The sequence below is a fragment of the Vicugna pacos genome, chromosome 13 (assembly GCF_048564905.1).
Source record: "Vicugna pacos chromosome 13, VicPac4, whole genome shotgun sequence".
Lineage (NCBI taxonomy): Eukaryota > Metazoa > Chordata > Mammalia > Artiodactyla > Camelidae > Vicugna > Vicugna pacos.
In genome coordinates, this window is record NC_132999.1 from 28,436,601 (window position 1) to 28,449,783 (window position 13,183).

Sequence of the window (13,183 nt, forward strand, 5' to 3'; positions counted from 1 at the left end):
ACTACTGTCTTACATTTATATCTGATCAGTCAGAACTGGATCACAGGATCATCTCTAGCTGCAAGGGAGGCTGGGAATGCTCTTTAGCTGGGCACACTGCCATCCCAAGTGAAACCAAAATGGGTTTTGGGTGGATAATATTACATCTTGGAATCCTCTACTTTTAGAAAAGTTAGTGGGTGGTGATTTGTCCATCATCTGTTTGATTTCACTGGTTGGCACTGTATAAAGGATTGAGAGAAAAGAATTCTGGGAATACAGGAGTGACATTTTATAATCTTCCTGAATTCTCCCATAAAAAATTAATAAACTGAGTAACTGGGCTAGCAAAACCAAAAACCTTTGGATATCTATAACAAAACTGGGTGACAAGATAGCAACCCAAACCCCAAAATTCATGTAGGTGGAAACCACTGGCAGCTCAAAGAATTGTGTGGTATTAGCATTTTTGTGGAAAGAAGCAGAGGGAAGCAAAGAGTGCCTAAGAAATATGAAAATAAGAGAACCTTAAAATAGACAACAGGTGCTCCCTGGAAAGTACATGGACCAATAGGAGATCAGCAGCAGGAATTGAGGGGTGGGTGGTTGTATGACCAAGTCTCCAGCTGACGAGTGCAAGGGGGCCCAGAGTGAGGTCTGAAGAAGCTGGAGCAGCCCAGATCCTGTGAACCCTCAAAACCAGCCAAAGTGTATTTCCAGGACACCAGACTAGAAACTGCGGAGAATAGATTAGAAATAGGGTAGCCAGGGAAATTTGGGGCAAAGGAAAGGGAAGTCCAGATGAGAATGGGGGAGGGGAACAGAGCCAGAAGATCTCAGAAATTATGAAGCCATACTTTTGAACACTTCATGAAAACACAGAAAAGGAATCATAGAGCCTTGGATTTAGCAAAGCTATCCTAACTCACCCCTCCCCACTAAAATAAACTAATTTTATACAAAAATGAGCAACAGAAAGGACTGCAGTCAAATCTCTAATGAAGTTATTATAAGAAAAATGAGAACAAGGAGCAGAAAAACATCCCTAATGAAATGAATGCATTCCAGAAAGACATGCCCACAAAACCAGATAAAAACTGTAACTTAATATTTCAAAATGAGCTAAAGTAATTTAAGGAAATAGTATAAGATATGAAAAAAAATCACAAGTCAGAATTAGAAAGTAGAAATTAGGTAATTAAACTCAGGAAAGAATTGGAAAGAAAAGGGAAAACTAATTTCACAAATGAAGACTGAACTACAAGGAATATCAGAGGAACATAGCTTTTGCACAATGGATAATGCCTTAAGGGAATAAAAAGTGAAAAGAAGGAAAAAATTTAAATTCTAGAATGAGTAAAGAAAAATCTTAGAATTCAAGAGAAAAATGATAAATATAGAAGCTAGCAAGAGTATCTAAAACTATTATACATGTCCTTGAAAGAGGGGAAAAAATGAGGCAATGGAATAGAAATATTATTTAAAAACTATAATTAAAAAAAAAAACTTCCCTGAAAAAAATTTAAAAGACTCAAGGCTGAGTATAGAAAAAGCTTACCTTATTCCTGGAGAAGCTACTCAGAAGATCAGCACTGAGACATATTCTAGTAAAAATAGTGAATTAAAAAAAAATACTGGGGGCATCCAGGCTAAAAGACAAATTCACTTATAAGGGAAAGAAAATCAGATTGCCATCAGACTTGACAACAGCACTTGACATCAGAAGACTATAGAGTAACAACATATCTAAGGCACCAGACAAAGGAAAGGATTTAACATCCAGCCAAACTGACTTTCAGGTGTGAAAGCCACAGATGAAATACTACCAACATGGAAGAACTCAGGGAATATTCCTTGTGGGACCTTTCTGAGACATCTTCTAGGGAGCACACCTCAGACAACCAGACTGGTGAGACATTGATGTAACAGGTGGAGAGCACTTAATACATATTTATTTGTAGAACTAAGAATGAATGATGGTTATAAGGGAGAGAATATTGTTATAATGGTTATGTGCCCTTAAAATAAATACACAGTATAACGAACAAAAGTAAAAAGAGAACGGGAGAACATTTACAATGGGCAAACTTGCTGATTGCCTTATAGTTATTAACTAAGAGTAACAGAATATTACTTCAAACCAGGTGCTGGAAAAGAGGGAAGAAGGAAGAAGTTGCTAATCAATGTCAGTGTTTTCATAAGAGGGAAATAATCGACAATAATTGCTCTCCCCAAATAGAGGGAGTTAAAGATGTTATATAAGGGAAATGATTAAGGCAAAAGCACAAATCTTTGTAAATATTAAAAGAGAAAAGGGAGTGAGCAAGCAAATCGGCTGTACAGTGAAAAACCATATAAAAGAGTTGAAATGTTCAAATAGATATGAGTGTGAATCTTTGCTTCACTTTACCTCTCTCTGCTTGGCTTTCTCTGTAGAAGACTATATATGTATGTATACTTGAGTGCCTGGGAGCATATTATATATATGTGTGTGTATATATACATGTATATACACATGTGTAATATATCTCATTCACCTTGAAGGCAAGTGTGAGCCATTTCTGAATCATGTGATATGACTTGCAGAGTCCAATGTATAATAAGTGTTCAACCAAAGCAAGATGTCTAGCCTTCTCAGCAAGGGAAGGGCAAAGCTAGGGCTTGAATGTAGGATTGTCTGGCTCCAAGGTTTGCTCTTTCTCTACTGTGCTACTCAAGGCAGGACGTATCCACTGAATGGTGGGGTTATAGGATCTTCAGAAGAAAGAGAGCTTCAACAGGAAAGGCTTCATGGAAGACATAGCATTTGAAGACATGAGAGTCCAGCTTAAGTAGAGGCATGAAGGAGAAAAAAACAAGATGTGTTGGTGAGGAAGTGAGAAGTCTGTAAGCAGATCGGCTTAAGTTTCTTAGACCTGTCCCCATCCTTTTTCCAAGAAAAACTTACAAACTAAAAACTGATAACCAGCTCTATCGGTGTATTCAGTGAGAATATGTTTTAGGAGAGTGAATGTCTAAAGATAGGGCCTCATATCCTAGACAGGAAAGTCCTGATAGCAGATACTCTGCTCCAAAGGGCACTCCCCTGGCCCAGCACAGTGCCTGGCACATACTCATTGCTAAGTAAATTCTAGTGGAGTAAATTAATAAGGTAATACATAAAACACACACGAAGTTTTTCAAGGCATTTTCAAGCCCTCTTCAAGTAACTGCATTTACTGACTCACCATTTATACCATTTGGGATAGGTTAGATTGTTCTTCAATAACAAACAATTCCAAAATATCAGCAGTTTAAAACAATGAAGTTTTATTTCTTGCTCATGTTACAAGTTCATCACAAATTGGCAGGGACACTCTGTTCGTTGTAGTCACTCAGGCCTCTGGGTTGACGGAACGAGCACCAATTCATATATTGTTGGTCACTATGTGCCAGAGGTAAAGAGCTCTGAACGGTCTAACAGTAAAAATTAAATCTTCTACCTGTAAGTGACACTTGTCACTTCTGCTCCCAATTCGTTGGCTAGAAGTGTCACACAGCCGTACCTAACTTCAAAGAAGGTTATGAGCTGCAATCCTACTATATGCTTAAAAACAAGAGAGCTGAAATGCTTGGTGAGCAGTATTGATGACCATCACATTATCTGAAGGTGGGTAATGCGGCTGCATTTAGCTAGGTAGATAGAAAGAAAGAACAGTGTACACTAGTATCCCCCTTTTTACAGCTGAGGAAACTTGTGCACTAAGAGGTTGAGTTACTTGCTCACACTAACCCACTATTAAGCAGGGAGCTAGGATTCTACTCTGTATCTGTTGGACTCTAACGCCTTTACCTGCTGCTTACCAGGAACTTCTCCTGCCTTTGATCCTGCCTCTTTCTCATATCCTTGGAAACAAAGCACCAAATAAGTAGCCTCAACTTAACCCATAGATTTTGATTTACTGTCTCTGTGTCACCAACAGAAGGTTAAATCAGACTTTGTAAACCACTGGTTTAAAGGGGGGGGGCCATTTCTGAAGCCTGGATTACATACTTTGTTTGTACTGTGTGGGTTTTCCCTCAAGGATCTTCCTCTCTCTTCATTGCTCTTTCCTTTGAAATCTGATCCACTACACAGCCATGAAGAGATGCAGCCTGGCTTCAGAGAGGGGCTATCAAAGGAAGGAGGAGGAGCCTTGTCCTCATTTTCAATTTGGTGAACCTTTCTAATTCTTCCCCAAGGCTTGAGTTTGGTTAAAAAAAAAAGACTTATGTTTATCCTAGGGAATACGTGTTTTCCATGCCCTCTTAGGAAATATCATGTGTTTTTATTTATTTTTTGCTAGACTCATCAAAATACTGTTGCACAAGAGACTTTGGATATCCAAGGAGCTGTCTTTTAAAATAAATGTCTTTTATTTGCCTTTGGAAACAGCTAATCACATTTTATCAAGAGTCAGCAGCCTTCTCTCTTCAAAGGACTGGATTTGACAATGAACACAGTACAGATGGGGAGAGAGAAGGGTTATTTGCCATTCACCTTCTAATATTTATCAGGCATTTATATAAGATACCTAGGACTATACAATATGAAGGTTTTGAAATGAAAACTTTAGGAAAATTATGGCTTATTTGAAAGTATTAGGAAAATTTGAGAACAAAAGGTAATTCTCACATCCTTGTACCTTGTTGGGAGAGGGTGGTGGTTAAAAATGAGAATGCAGTCTTCAGGGTCTCCCATTATTCATATGTTAGATCTTGTTTGCCTATCTTTCCTATATATTGCTTTTAAAAATTCCTTTTTGTTTCTCTCTTTATTCCTTTTTGATTAAAAAAAGTCATCCCTTTGTTATGGCATTAATCTTGTGTTTCTTTGCTCTTGAGTTCCTTCTAGTTCAACCTTCATTTCTATAGTGATTTTTCTTTTTTTTCTGTTTCTTCCTGGTGTTCTATATCATAATCCTGAGTTTTTCTAGTACTAGTTATTATTGTTCTTTCACATTTTGTATCATTTTCTTAATTTTATTCCATTTTGGAAGATTAGGTTATAGTTCCGTCTATTTAGTGTGTATGCCTCTGTAGTCTATAGGGATGCTTTTTTTGACATAAGCTAAGAAACATAAAGTGACTTTCCCAAGATCAAACAGCTAAGTGGTAGAGCAGGTGTTCACACCCATGTTTATTTAACTCCAAAGCCTATAACTTTTTACTAATAATATTTATCATATATTGAAAGTCTACTGTGTGGCAGACAAAATCTCATTTAATACAGCATCTTGAACTTTTTTTTATTACTGATGAAGAAACTAAGGCTCAGAGAGCAACTGCAGATGGTTGTGGGCACTTGAGGGGGTTTCAACAGCTGCAGAGTACTAGCTCCTTCATTCTTGCTCAACAGTCATGGTGTGGTTATAAAAGCAGCAGTGGAAATAACCCCAGCAGCTCAGCACTGCATGTGGGCTAATGAGCACTAAGGCAGAGGGAATAGCAACTTCCTGATATTTGGGTAATAAATCCTTTCTCCTTTTTGCAACTACAAACCTGTTCTTTCTCCCCTGTGCTCTTTTAGCCCTTCCAATACTTTTGTTATCAATTCTCTGAATTAAATCCCTCTTTGATATAAATCACAAAGTCTTTTGTACTGAATCAGACACTCTCTAATGCAGTTACTTGCTTCCATCCATTCATTCATTCTTTTGTTAATTTAGCAAACACTTATTGACTACCTACTAATAATATGGGTATTTTGGAAACAATGATTAACAAGATAGACAAAGTCCCTGCTCTCATGAAGACTGTAGACTACTGGGAAGACAGATAATAAATAAGTAGTTACATAGGATGATTTCAGACTGTGATAAGTCTATAAAAATAGAAGTGGGTTAAACAATAAATGTCTCTTTTGTATAAATGAACTCAAGAGGTAAAGACAGGTAGCTCAAGAATGTATGATTGCTCCAAGTAATTGTCTCCTTTTATCTCAGTAATTGATTTTGTCTAGAGTGTGACCCTCTTCCTGTGGTTCAATATGGCAGGAAACACAACCAAGTTCCATACAGCTGGAAGGAGGAAGGGATTAAGAAGGGGCAAAGAAAGTGTACTAGCTCTCTTTTAAGGGGCATTTTGAGGAAGCTATCATGCAATACTTTGATGATATTTTATTGGCCTGAACTCCACCACCTGGCTCCCCTTAGTTGCAAGAGAGCCTGGGAAATGTAGCCGCATGCCCAGTTACAAATGGGGGCTAGGAGTTCTACTACAAAAAAGAAGGGGAGCATAGTTACTGGCATAGACAACTACTAGTCTTTACCAAAGGAACTAAACAAGGTGATCTGATCGCAAATAACCAGAGGTGTGTTTATGGATACTTATTTAAAATAGTTCTTTATAATCTTTCTCCACCATCAGATAGGTTTCTTCGTGGCAGAGACTTGATCTACCTTTGTATTTCCAGTCCTGCAATACCTCAGATTTGATTGATATTAAATGTTTTTGGAAGTGAATATGATGTAATCTTAAGACAACCCAGGAAACCATGTTTAGCAGACACTGCAGAGCAATACATGTGATCACAATTTCTCTCACTAGACTGAGTTTCTTTAGAGTCAGTAAATCACTGAATCTGTCTTTCTAGAGTTCTGAATGTGGTATGTAATTGAGTATAAAAAGGTGTTAGCAATATGCCTCCAGGGAGCTCACTGGGGCCTAATGCAATCAGAGAAGGATTCATTAAGTGGACTTAGCTTGGTGAAAAGTCTTTTTTTCCTCACTGGCAGGAAATTAATGACAACCAATATTTGTACAGCATTTTATTTCATATTCACAACATCCTAGGATGCCATCTTCATTTTTATCCTAATTTTATAGATGAAAAAACGGAGACTCAGGGAGAGTCAAGATATTCCACTTAGCAAGTTGGCAGAGCTGGAACTAGAAAGCAGATTTTATGAAACCAAATGCAGCTAAAGGGAAAGAGATTTTTTCATTTCAGTAAAATTAGTACTTTTGTGGACAGGACCACAACATGCTTTGATTTCTCTTTAAGGCGGTCGATAAAGTAAGACAGATAGAAATGAAGGCAAATCATCTTGCCAGGTCTTCCTAATTACAGAATTCTGATCAATCAACACTGAATAATAGAGGCTTTACAAAAGACTACGATTCCCAGCATGCCACAAGGCTCTTCCAGGAAGACTTCGATTCCCAGCATGCTGTACTCTGTAACTCCGAGTCCCAGAATGCAACGCTTCTCCTTTCTCCCAGAGGGTAGTCGAGACTTCAATTCCCAGCATGCAGCGCCACCCCCAATTTCTGGCGCCTGGGTGGACCCTGCTTCAGAGAGACCTTTTGGACTCCAGAGGGAGGACCCTGGAGTCTCAGCCTCCTTTGGGGGTCGGGTCTGCGGGGCAATTCCGGCCCTTTGGGCCTGTCCAGACGAAACCTCGAAGGAATGTGTTGGGGCCTAGGCCGGGCTTCGCTCAGGCAGCGTTTGAGGCAGCCCCAATGGGGTCCTTCGGGGGCCTTCCTCCCTTTGAACTGCGGTGGCGGGCAGGCTCACTGTATCCTGCACCCCTCAGAGTAGGGGCGCCATCAGCATGGCCACGGCTGCGAGTCGGCCCTGCGCCAGCGGGTCGCGGGACATCTTGTGGCGCGTGAGTGCTGTGTGCACTGTTGCAGGCGCTCGGCTGCTGCGGGGGTCAGGCTGGGCTGGCGGGCGTTGGTCGCGCCTGCGCGCTGGGCGGGGGAGGGGCCGGCTCGAATGTAGCGTGGGGAGCTCGTGGAGTGAGACTGGTTTTAGGGTTGTGGGGGGCACCCTGAATGGAAGCTGGTTACAGGGTGTGGATGTGCCAAAAGTCTCAAGTACAAATTTGTTACGGCGTGAGAGAGGGGTCCTGAGTGGAAGCTGGTCCAAGCGGGAGGGATGACCTGCACGGGAATTGGGGCAGGGAATGGGGAAGAGTTGTATGCAAAGATGGTGTACCTCCTGGGTGCAAAGTTTATAATAACTTGTTGATTACTTGGGCTAAGAAGCGGGAAAGAATGTCCAGAGTCGGAAAGAATGGCATGGCCTTAGCAGAGACTGGACTCGGGGACTAGGTAAGCAGGAAAGGTACTTTGTCAAGTTAGAGAATTGTAGGCACTGTGGGACTGAGATGAGATACTTCCTTGTTGAAGTTCAGTCAGCAGTTCTGCATCCATTCGTAGGACGGCAGAGAGAAATAGGAGTAAGATCTTTCTTAAGATAGTGCTTCTACCCCAGCGGCACTGCCATCTACCTGTATCCCAAACTTAAGTCTTACCTGTTCTTTACCACCTGTGTTATCAGTCATCGATGTCCTGTAGATTGTATCTCAGAAATGTGGCTGCATTTTTTTTAACTTTCTCATTGCCACTGCCTTCATTTAAACACTGACTATAATGTTTGGCTTGAGCAGTCGAGCTGGACTGCTTCCTGTTTGTCTCCTTTCTGGGTCTTGTCCCTTCTGATCCATCTTCATCATAGCCACCTTACAACCACAAGGGTGTTTTATCTCCCAAAATATAAATCTAATTGTCACTTTCGTGCTCTAAGCCCCTCAGGATCTCTTCTTGTAATCGCTTATTCAACAGTAAATCTTGTGCCTCTTATATAGTAGGCACTGGTGATTCTGGCATGAATACAATGCAGTAGTGGCCCAATAAACAGTGCATAGCTAATAATTGTAAACACAATTAGAGTATACAGATGTTTCCCATAGAATGTATAGCGCTTTCAGATTTTGACATATCAATTAAACCTAGAGAGACAAGTGTAAGTGCTGTGAAATACAGCTGTAAAACTAAGTAGACCTCCCTCACCCCTTTGAAGTGTGATACTTAGTGTGACATCTGACTCTGAACTAATACAAGCATCAGTTCACTGATGTGACTAGATTCTGTACTGGTATGTAATGTTATTAATAGTAACCATTGGAGTCTATATATAGCTTCATGGACTGTGTGATCTGGGTGTAAATATTAGTGATTAATGTTCTGTATGAAAAGATAGGATTTGCATAACTGAAATAGTTTAACTGACTTCATGATTGAGAGGTTTTGTTTAATTATAGGTTTTGGGCTGGAGGATAGTTACAAGTATTGTCTGGTCTGTGCTGCTTCTGCCCATCTGTACCACGGTATTTGTAATCTTCAGCAGCATTGATTTATTTCATCCTATACAGTGGCTGTCTGGTAAGTGGTATTCAGTTTGGGGAAAACAAATTTACAGGACACATTTCTCAACATAAAAATTGTGTTATGGTTTAAACAATTTATTTTAATTACTGTATTGACAACAGCAGGACATTCACTTTGAGGTGCTCTTAAGGCATTCCCTTCCTAACAGTAGAACTTTTCACTACACAATAAGATTAGTAAACTCGTCAGAGACTATATACAATCACATGAACAGAAAGGTCATTAGGAGACCACATAAATGAGAACTAAATTTTGTTTATTTGTTTGTCTTTTCTTTTTAGCAGCTTCAGAAGACTGTCCTTTTAAGGAAGAGAAGTTCCTTTTTATCTCTTTAAAAATTGTAGATGGGTAGTGAGGGATAGCTCAGTGGTAGAGCACATGCTTAGCATACATGAGGTCCTGGGTTCAGGCTTTTTAGAAAACCTGTCTACAATTAAGAATACTTCATTTTTATATTATGGCTAATGAGAAAAAGATGAGAACAGAGAAAAGGAGGAATGACTAAGGAACATGGAGTTAAGTTCAAAGATTGAAGAGGAGGAAAAGATTGGAGCAGGCTAATGTTTCTCAAAATCCTTGGAGACAAAATAAAATTAATAAATTCATTAAACTATAACTACCAATTATTGCTACTAGTTATTGCTACTGCTGTGTGCCAGGCACCATGCTAAGCACTTAAGTATATTACTTCCTATCCTTCCTTCAACCTTGTGTAATAATGGGGAATTATCCCTACTTAAATGAGGAAACTGAGTCTCAGGTTGTAAGTCTGGGCAGAGACACAGCTAGTGACCAGGATTTGAACATTGGTCTCTGACATCAGAGCCTATGTTTTTCCACTCTGCCATACTAGAATTAAAAAAATAAAAAGAAATATTCCCAGAGTAGGTTTTGAAGTCTTTAAAGTCTTGCCTGAGGCTAAGAAGCACACTCTTGAAAATTCTTTTTCTTCCCCCCTCTCAACAACAGTAACAGTAAATTTCTTTTGCTTTGGAACGTGGAAAGTATGTTGTTAGTTTAATTTTTCTGAAGAAAATGCCAATTTTCAAGGAATTAGATCCTAGGTCTTTGGAGAGAGGTTGCTGCTAGAGAATAAAGTGATTTAAGTTTTTTGTTGAGACTTCGCAATCACTTCTTGGGTGTGTCCCACAGGTCAGGAGAAATTAAGTCATAAGTCAGCACCAGGATGGCAAGTATTTCTGTAACCACCTTGCTTATGCCTGCTTCACTCATATGATCTTTGCTGTCTAGTTGCAACCTCAGAATATTCAATCTAGAGCCATTACTAGTTGTTCAGAATTGGCACTTGAGATAAAAACTGTATGCCATTTCATGGCCAAGGTTTCTTTAATCCTAGTAACACTTTCTCTCCAGGTTGAACTTGATTTATGCCATTTTCTCATCAGATGTTACTTGTCCTCTTCAACTTTTGCTTCTCTAGTCTTTACGGAGACATTGTAGTCTTTCCTTACTTATTTCGTCACATGAAAACAATTCTTTCACTCTTTTAGCTCAATATAATGCTTGAGTTCAACTGTGGATGCTCAATAAATATTTTTCAATAATTTTGGTCAGTGAATTAAAATTTTCAAAATACTTGGTTTTGTTATGTCAGTCTGTTCAACAAGCATGTGTTATTATTTTTCTCTTGTTCATGTTTTTAGGCACATGTTTTAAACTTTGTCATATTTTTTAAATGGAATATTAATTGTTGAACCACTCTAAAATGTGAATATATTAATATTTCAGAAGGATATCATGATTTTTTTTGTTTTTTATTCAGCTTATTTGAATAATTTATGGATTATGCTATTTCTAGAAGTGTTAAGTTTTTTAGCTATAGGGACTAATTGCATTTATTAAGAAGAGATATGAAAAATATTTACATTTTAAAAAGAAACTTTGTTGGTATGTTACTAAATGTACTTCTCTGTTTCACATGATGAAGTATGTTTGCATATGGTGTTACTTTGTCTGATGTTAACATCTGGGTCATCTGAAAGAAATTCTAGTATAATTTTAAAGGGCCTGGAGCTTAGTCAGAATAACTCACACTAGTTCTTGAGTTGATGCCCTGTAGGACCTGTCAGCAGTCTAGAAGTAAATTCTTAAAGAAAAGATAACTTTTAAAATTAAAATAATAGTTGTAGTTCAAGCCCCTTTTCTATTGCAGCCTAGTAAATATGACTATATGACTGAATGAACTTACTAATTCATCTGTCTTGTGTTTTAGATTCCCTCAGTGATCTATATAGTTCCTATATAATCTTTTACCTTCTGCTGCTGTCAGTGGTAATAGTAATAGTAAGTATTTTCAATGTGGAGTTCTATACAGGTGAGTTTTCAATATTAACCCTCTTAAAAATATCTGAATTTATTTTACTAAAGGCAGACTCAATGCATTTTGTATATGAGTATGTATATACCTTCTCTGTTTTTAAAAAAATAATTGGAATTCTGAGGACAAATATTGTATGATTCCACTTATATTATGAGGTATCTAGAGGAGTCAAATTCATAGAGACACTAAGTAGAATGGTGTTTGCCGGGGGTGGAGGGAAGAGGGAACGGAGAATTGTTTAACGGGTCCAGGGGAAAATGGTGAAGTCTGGAGAAAGATGGTAGTGATGATTGCACAGCAGTGTGAGTGTACCTATGCCACAGAGCTATATACTTAAAATGGTTAAAATGGTAAAAATTTTTAATGTGTATTTTATCATACACAAAAAATTGAGACACTTTAACAGTTCACGGCTGGTGTTAACTTTGTGATTCAGCAGATATATTATAAAAATAACTACTTCATAGGGTAGGAGACCAGGACCAGGTGGTTTCTAAGGTCCTTTTCAAATAGTACAGCCTGTAATTCTGTGATTTTTCCAACAAAATTAAAATGATATGTTTTGCCTTGGGAGAATCACTTGTTAGATTTTAGAGCTTTTTATTTTTTTTTTTTCAGTTTCTCTCCTTACTCTTCCTGCCTTTTTGGATTCCTTGAGTCTGTCCTTAAGGTATAATAAGAAGCACTTTCTGTACTTCTTATTTTTACTGTAACATCATTCCTCTTTTAAAGCTCTTTAGTAGTTCCTTATTAGGTATGGTATAAAATTTCAAATCATTCTCTGTTTTTTTTAATACATCTTTTTTCTTTGCTTTTTTACTCCTGGGTGATGGGTCTCTTTTTCTGTTCAAGCTGTATACAGATCTCTTTGGTTTACAGCATGTCTTTTTTTTGCACTGTCCAGTGTACCTGGGTCATCTGGATATAGATGCCAGACTAGGACTCTCCAGCTAGTCATTATTAAAGCCTAACTAGTCACTTTGGCTCATTCCTTCAACAAGCATTCTTTATAGATTACTATGTGCCATGCATTTTGTGGGTGTAAGAGATGTTATGGTTCAGCTTTACCCAGAGAATCACTTTTAATGGGGAGACGGACAATAATACACTGGATAGTATGGGAGTATATAGGAGCACCATTTACCCCATCATGGGGAGCTTCCTGGAGATGATGCTTGAACCATGCCTTGAAGGATAAGTTGTATTAAATAGACAAAAAAGGAAAATGGTGTTCTAGGGAAAAGGTACAGCATATAAAAAGGCTTAACGACATGAGAAGGTTTGTTTGGTATGTTCAGAGTATAAGTCAGTTGTGCCGTCAGTAGGCCTCATGGGGATTTCTGGTGGGGAGAGAAAGGTGATAGCAGCCTCTTCCCCAAATTGTAAAGCTCCTGAGCTCTCTCCCTTCATGCTTAATTTTCCACCTCCCCACAGTCTCTTTACTTGGAGTGTATTAAAAGAAGAATACATACATAGATAGGCCAGGGAACCCTGTGCCACCTGTTTCCAAAGGTCAGCATGCCACACTTGCCACCCCAGCTCACTTCCAGAAAACTTTTTTGGGGTATCAGAGAGGTATTAGAAATTCCCACGCCAGCATTTATTTTACTCTTCAGTGTTGTCATTACTTACCTAGTTTGTGGTTTATTTTTCACAGATGAATTATAT

The 13,183-nt window shown here is 38.6% G+C and overlaps 1 protein-coding gene across 6 annotated transcripts in view; it reads left to right on the forward strand.

Annotated features, from left to right (window-relative positions):
• The first annotated feature begins 7,313 nt into the window (after nucleotides 1-7,313).
• Nucleotides 7,314-13,183, forward strand: part of NDC1 (NDC1 transmembrane nucleoporin) — a 44,109-nt gene continuing 38,239 nt past the window's right edge. The window contains exons 1-4 of one of the 6 annotated variants that reach the window (XM_072974449.1): nucleotides 7,502-7,610; nucleotides 7,987-8,055; nucleotides 9,048-9,168; nucleotides 11,408-11,478. Coding sequence is in view for 3 of the 6 variants with exons in the window: in XM_006200507.3 (XP_006200569.2) it covers nucleotides 7,554-7,610; nucleotides 9,048-9,168; nucleotides 11,408-11,509 (280 nt within the window). In the remaining 3 variants the exon portion in view is untranslated. Of the gene's footprint in view, nucleotides 7,611-7,655; nucleotides 8,056-9,047; nucleotides 9,169-11,407; nucleotides 11,510-11,534; nucleotides 11,818-12,133; nucleotides 12,186-13,183 lie in introns of those variants that run through there. The other 5 variants (XM_006200507.3, XM_072974446.1, XM_072974448.1 and 2 more) reach the window with 5 other exon arrangements.